General features: G+C 31.0%; 2 protein-coding genes across 2 annotated transcripts in view; one reads left to right on the plus strand and one right to left on the minus strand.

The window, feature by feature from the left end:
- The window catches only part of LOC107606046 (aldehyde dehydrogenase family 3 member H1), a gene marked incomplete at its 5' end in the record, with an annotated part of 5,047 nt that extends 454 nt beyond the window's left edge, over window positions 1–4,593 (plus strand). Inside the window, 9 exon segments of the mRNA XM_016308012.2 lie at window positions 2,020–2,088; window positions 2,206–2,302; window positions 2,401–2,607; window positions 2,718–2,833; window positions 2,938–3,042; window positions 3,210–3,382; window positions 3,482–3,572; window positions 3,713–3,862; window positions 4,217–4,593. Of these exon segments, the coding sequence (XP_016163498.1) occupies window positions 2,020–2,088; window positions 2,206–2,302; window positions 2,401–2,607; window positions 2,718–2,833; window positions 2,938–3,042; window positions 3,210–3,382; window positions 3,482–3,572; window positions 3,713–3,862; window positions 4,217–4,459 (1,251 nt within the window). The 3' untranslated portion in view covers window positions 4,460–4,593.
- LOC110264390 (dnaJ homolog subfamily B member 13-like) lies at window positions 4,480–6,189 on the minus strand. The gene is made up of 2 exons (XM_021106372.1): window positions 6,074–6,189; window positions 4,480–5,339 (listed from the first exon to the last, which is right to left on the minus strand). Exons 1-2 carry the CDS (start codon window positions 6,181–6,183, stop codon window positions 4,898–4,900), a joined length of 552 nt encoding a protein of 183 aa, XP_020962031.1. The 5' UTR covers window positions 6,184–6,189; the 3' UTR covers window positions 4,480–4,897.

Raw genomic sequence — 6,195 nt, forward strand, 5'->3', positions numbered from 1 at the left:
ACTTCTGAAACTTCTATCTTTTGCATTCTAGTCCCCCTCCTCCCCCTTAATTAAAATTTGGGAAGTGTTGTTCTTGCTTTCTGAATTGAGATAGGGGAGAGAATAAATTAAATAATCATTGGTCTCTGGTTGGTAGAAGATGAACTCTCAGTTCTTGAATGATATTTGTCTGCGTGTGTATTATTTAGTTAAAATATTCCATTGTCGATGCATGAATGTTAGATTTGCAATAAATGACTCTTCCACTTAATATATCTTGTATATTCTACTCAAAAATAAATAAATAAATAAATAAATAAAATCATTTTTACCGGCTTAATTCATGTTAGTTATAACTATTTTAAATATATTACTATGAATTTCAAGCACGATGTATGTATTTTTAGAAACTGAAATTACAAGGAAAAAATCTTGGCAAATATATAAAATTAAGAATTGACAAAATTATAAATATACGTATACTTTTTTTTTAAAATATGCTGGTTTGTTTTCTTAAAGGTAAAGTATAACCATGATTACTCTTCAGAATATATAAAATTAAGAATTGACAAAATTAATAAATGTTCAACATTATTAAAGCATTATTTCAATAGCTTTTCTTTTGAGGGTTGATGATTTCATCAAGTATAAGACTGTGTTAAGGCAAAATTTTTTAATTCATATACGTTCATATTAATTCTATACTAAATCTTTAAGGATTTGGATTCTCTAAAGTTTGAATTTTACTTTAGAGAGTAAAGTGTGATTCTTCTACTTTTGAATAATTTCTTTTTCATATTTATTCTTAATCCCACCTATAAAATCAATGTTTGTTTGAAGGAAAAATAGAAAAAAAAAATGATTATTTTTCATTGTTCATTTGTTTGATTGAAAACTACTAATTTTTCTTTCTCTACTTTCAATACTATTCATTCACTTTTTTCAATATATTTTATAATATAAGAGTAAAATTATTTTTTTATAACATTTCTTCTTTTCTTATTTTTCTTTCATCCAAACACAACTAAAAAAATAAAAATCTACTCAATTTTTTTTCTTTCCTTTTTATTTTCTTCTTTTTTATTTATTTCCTTCCAACCAAACATAGCCTAAGTGTCTGGAGTTCAATCTGAAGATGACAGCAATACAGTTGAAACATCAGAAATCAAATCGGTGCATGACGTGAATTTCATTAATTCTATCTTACCTTCGTTAATTCAAAAATATTTTAATTCTTTCTACATTTTTGGTTTTTTTTTTGTCGGTGGATTGGACAACCCCCAATTCTAGGTACACAATACACACCTACACATTCCTCACATATTTACCAATTTTTTCTTCTCGTTGCAGCTGGTAGGACTCGTATTAGATTCAAACGTATAACGTATTACACTATTTTATGTGAAAAAAAAAAATTCAAACTTAAAAATCCAATTAGCTAAATCCAATATACACTTGAAAGCTAAAGGTCCAAAATTTGAAGTCTGTTCTCTGGTTCAAGTCCAACAGTGACTAACTAGTCCATCAGTTTAATAATAAATTGGTTTAATTTCTCAACCCAATCAAGTTGCAAACAAAGTAATTTGAGCGAATTAATAATTCTAAAGCCCAGCCTGTAATAATTTTTTGGATTTTTGTTAAATTGTATGTTGCTTGATTCTTATTTGAGTATTTGTAAGCGTGTGGCCTGATCGAGTTTTAGCACTTCGGTCAACCTTTCACGATAAGGGTTTTTTTTTTTTTAATTTTAAAATGTTATTTTTATTTTAATATAAAGGTAAAACCATGACAAACGAGAGGATGGATTTTTCTATAATATTCACACGAATATGTCGTGTGAGTTTTAGTTTTTACACAAATTACACGTGTGATTTTGCAGTAATTGGAAAAGGACACTAATCTATTGTAATCAAGATGCTAAAATCTTTGTTAAATGTTAGCTTCAACTTGCGACAGTTGCTACTAAAGCAAACATATTTTGAAACTCTTGACAGAAACAAATGTGGAGGAAAATCCTAATTTCCCTGCTTATTTTTTCAGATTGGAATGTTTAAAAACTCATGTGAAGTCATATTGAAGGAATTGAAACAATGGATGAAGCCAGAGAAGGTATTTTACCTCATTAGCACATCAGAATTGACATGGATACTGATTATTAATATGCCTTATTGGTTACAGAGTTTATTTAATTTATGACATGAATTTCCTTTCTCCTTTTTAATTCAGGTCAAAACTTCAATATCAACATTTCCTTCTTCAGCTGAAATAGTACCTGAACCACTTGGGGTTGTGTTGGTCATTTCTGCATGGAACTATCCAATTTGTAAGTTATTATTCAGTTGAACTTGTTTGATATGTTTGATCCTAACAACCTATATGACGATTACATATTAGTTATATATTTTATCTTCTTTTTTCCAGTGCTGTCTCTTGATCCAGTGGTTGGAGCCATTGCAGCTGGTAATGCTGTGGTTCTAAAACCATCAGAGATTGCTCCAGCAACTTCATCACTGATGGCTAAACTGTTAGCAGAGTACATGGATAACTCATGTGTTAGAGTTGTTGAAGGAGCAGTTGATGAAACAACTGCACTCTTGGATCAAAAGTGGGACAAGATTTTCTACACAGGTTCTTCATTTCTCCCGTCATTATTCCAATTTCCTTGGATGAAGTAAGAATGTTGCAGTATCCGAGTTTCTGCATGGATAAAAAGTCATAATCAATTATTGAATTTGTAGGTAATGGAAGAGTGGGACGCATAGTCATGGCTGCTGCTGCAAAACACCTTACACCTGTTGTTCTGGAGCTTGGAGGAAAATGTCCAGCAGTTGTTGATTCAGATGTCAATTTACAGGTATTGACCATTGGCCATGATTTTGATCTTTCTTCAGTAACATTCTATCATTTAGGCCTTCTTGAATCTCATTCTTGATTCAAACTTAATTTGTATCTTACTAGGTAGCAGCTAGACGCTTAATTTCTGGCAAGTGGGGACTCAACAATGGACAAGCTTGTGTTTCTCCAGATTATGTTATTACAACAAAAGACTTTGCTCCCAAGTTGGTATGATTTATTCTTCGAAATAAAGTATTATTTGAATGCTTTTATTATCTTGAAATAATAAAAGAGAAGCCAAAATATTCATTGTTTAAAACTTAGATGGAGGTTTAGAATGATGATTTAAGATGATATTGTCATAGCTTATTGTGTTTTGTGCTTCTTATTTCTAGGTGGATTCTCTTAAGACTGAGTTGGAGAACTTCTTTGGAAAGAATCCGTTGGAATCAAAAGATATATCCAGAATTGTGAATCACAACCACTTTGCTCGCGTAGCGAAGCTTTTGGACGATGAGAAGGTTTCCGACAAGATTATTCATGGAGGCGAAAAGGATGAAAGCAAATTGTAAGTACCCATTTTGCATTTTTTACTTTAACTTCATAGCATCTGTGAAATTGTACTATATATTGACACCATCATTCTCTTGTATCACTTTAATTTCAGGAGGATTTCTCCCACTTTACTATTGGATGTTCCACATGATTCTCTGATCATGGGTGAGGAGATATTTGGTCCATTGCTTCCCATCATCACGGTAGGAATAATTTAATCAAGGCACCTAAATAACTGTTTTATATGACATTGTTTTTGCAATTTGTTATCAATCTGCAATAGTAATTGATATGTGCTTCTTTGGAAGATCAATAATGATGATAGATGATTTTTGTGTAACAGGTGAATAAATTGGAAGAAAGTTTTGATCTGATCAATTCAAGAACAAAGCCTCTGGCTGCATATATATTTACAAACAACAAGAAGCTGAAGGAGCAGTTTGTGAAGAATGTTTCTGCAGGGGGCATGCTTGTCAATGACATTGCCTTACATGTAATGTTCATTTGTCCCTTTTTTTTATAATCTCTTCAATCAATGCATGTGTGTGTGTGCTAAGAACTAAATAACCATTCAGAGTTGGAGGGTTACCCTTATTTCGATTTTAAATGAAGAAGAATCATGATATAATATAACCTTCTAATAATGTTTCTAAAGATCACTCTCATAAAATGTTTATGTTTCACTCCACCAAAATATTTAAGCATCTCAGCTAAGAAGATTGAGGATGCATCCATATATGAAGAATATTTATAATCACTCATTTTCTATGTATTCCTAAAATATGCAAATATTAATATGAAGTGAGAATATTGTTCATCTCTGTTTTGTTCTCTTTTCCTGGTGCAGCTTATTGTTCCCACGTTGCCATTTGGGGGAGTAGGAGACAGTGGAACAGGTTCATACCATGGAAGGTTCTCCTTTGAAGCGTTTACTCACAAGAAAGCAGTTCTTTATCGTGGTTTTGGTGGAGATGCATCACTAAGGTATCCTCCATACACAGAAACAAAACAGAGGGTGATGAAGGCACTCGTTAGTGGTGGTATTCTTAGCATAATTGCTGCTCTTTTGGGATGGTCCTCCAAGGCTTAATTTGGTTTGTCATATTAACGTTTTTTTTTTTTTTTACTTTATTTCTAATTCGCCTCCTTGTGTATTAAGAATGTGTGATATTCTTTTCTTTGTTTTGTTTAATGAGAAAATCAATAAGCAAGGCTTGTGCTTGAGATAGCAAATATTTTTTTTTTGTGTTTTTCTGAACTCCTGCATGAACTTGACCATAATCAAAATTGAAATTGTAAACAATGCAAGCAGATAAATTAAATTGGTTTCTTTTCTACAACTTTAATTAACAATTAATCTGCAACGTTACAAATGTACATCTTTCTCATTCTCAAATCTTAACCTACCTGATGAATGAAAACTTAATCTATTCAATAATACGGATAAACAAACAAATAAATAAATAAAATGAATGAATGAAAATGAATTAAAAAAAAAAAAAACTCCAACTGCTATTGAGAATGAAGACTACTCTTGTAATATGCTAACAACCTCAGCCCGTTGTTGATCAGTGAGATATGTTGGAAACTCAACAAGAAACTTAATTCTCAAGTCTCCTCTCTTGTCTGGATCATTGAAAATTGGCATGCCCTGGCCAGAGATTACTTTCTCAAAACCAGGGAATATGATATCTTCTTCAAAACTCACGTTCATCTCTTCTCCACCCAATAATGGGATCGGTATTATGCCTCCACTGAGTGCTTTTACTAAAGGAATTTCAAGCACCAATTCCAAATCATCACCTTCTCTTCGGAATAATTGGTGCTTTTTCTCCCATATAGAAAATATTACGTCTTCTCGGTATAAACCAGCTCTAACATTTCCGGAACTTTCAAATGTAATTTTTGTACCAGTCCTCCATCCTGGCTCCACATTTAACGTTACGATCTCTTCTTCTTGAGACATTTCCCTATACACCATCAAAATCAAGAGGATTTATCATTTATGAGGGATAGGATTTATTCGATAAATTATCAAAGTGGTAAAACTCGTTACATACTTTATAGTTCCACTGTAGTTATTATTTTAACTGCATTTTAGAAGTTCTTCAAGTGTTAAGTAGTTAAAACCATTGAATGTTACAATTGTTACATATGATATATAGATTCTGCAAAGGAAAAATAAACAAGTGAAATTCACATTATAATTATTTATTTATTTATTTTTTGGTTGTTTAAATAATTATTTTTTTATTTTAATAGAACTAACATTTTGTTGCTTTCATTAAACTAAAGAAATTTTCTTAATAAATTATATAGCTTTTATCATGAAGTTACGTCCCAACAAATTTAAGTTAACTATTTAAGTACCGTTATTTTCATGTAAAATTGATTGATTATTAAGAATATCAAATAATAATTTAGTTAAATTTATCAAATTATTTAATAATTATTAAAATTAACTTCACATAAAGAGACAATTACATGTGAATGTCTACCATATTTTAATATCCCATCACAAAAAGGTTATAAAGCTCTCATACAGTAATACTATGTCATAATACTTTTTTGAAAAATTAAACTGAGAAAATAAATATATGAATTTCTTGTTATATTCTAATAGTTTTTAACAAAATGCAATACTTAGTATTGTAAAACTTAGAAAGAGGAGGAAAGATTGGAAAGAAGAAATACAAATACTAACCCATTAGGAGTGATGACATCTCTTTTGATCTTGAACTTCTTAATGCATCCATGGCACAACTCCTCAAGGGTGCACTCAACCGTCATCTCGATGGGTTGCGGTTTTAGCATCGCAGACGATGA

The sequence above is a fragment of the Arachis ipaensis genome, chromosome B07 (assembly GCF_000816755.2).
Source record: "Arachis ipaensis cultivar K30076 chromosome B07, Araip1.1, whole genome shotgun sequence".
Classification (NCBI taxonomy): domain Eukaryota; kingdom Viridiplantae; phylum Streptophyta; class Magnoliopsida; order Fabales; family Fabaceae; genus Arachis; species Arachis ipaensis.

Excerpts from the sequence above, each read along its gene's own strand:
- LOC110264390 (XM_021106372.1), bottom strand. The coding sequence starts at position 6,183 with ATGCTAAAACCGCAACCCATCGAGATGACGGTTGAGTGCACCCTTGAG. Across the intron at positions 5,340-6,073 it reads GATGTCATCACTCCTAATGG|GGAAATGTCTCAAGAAGAAG; the intron begins GTTAGTATTTGT and ends GATGGTGTATAG.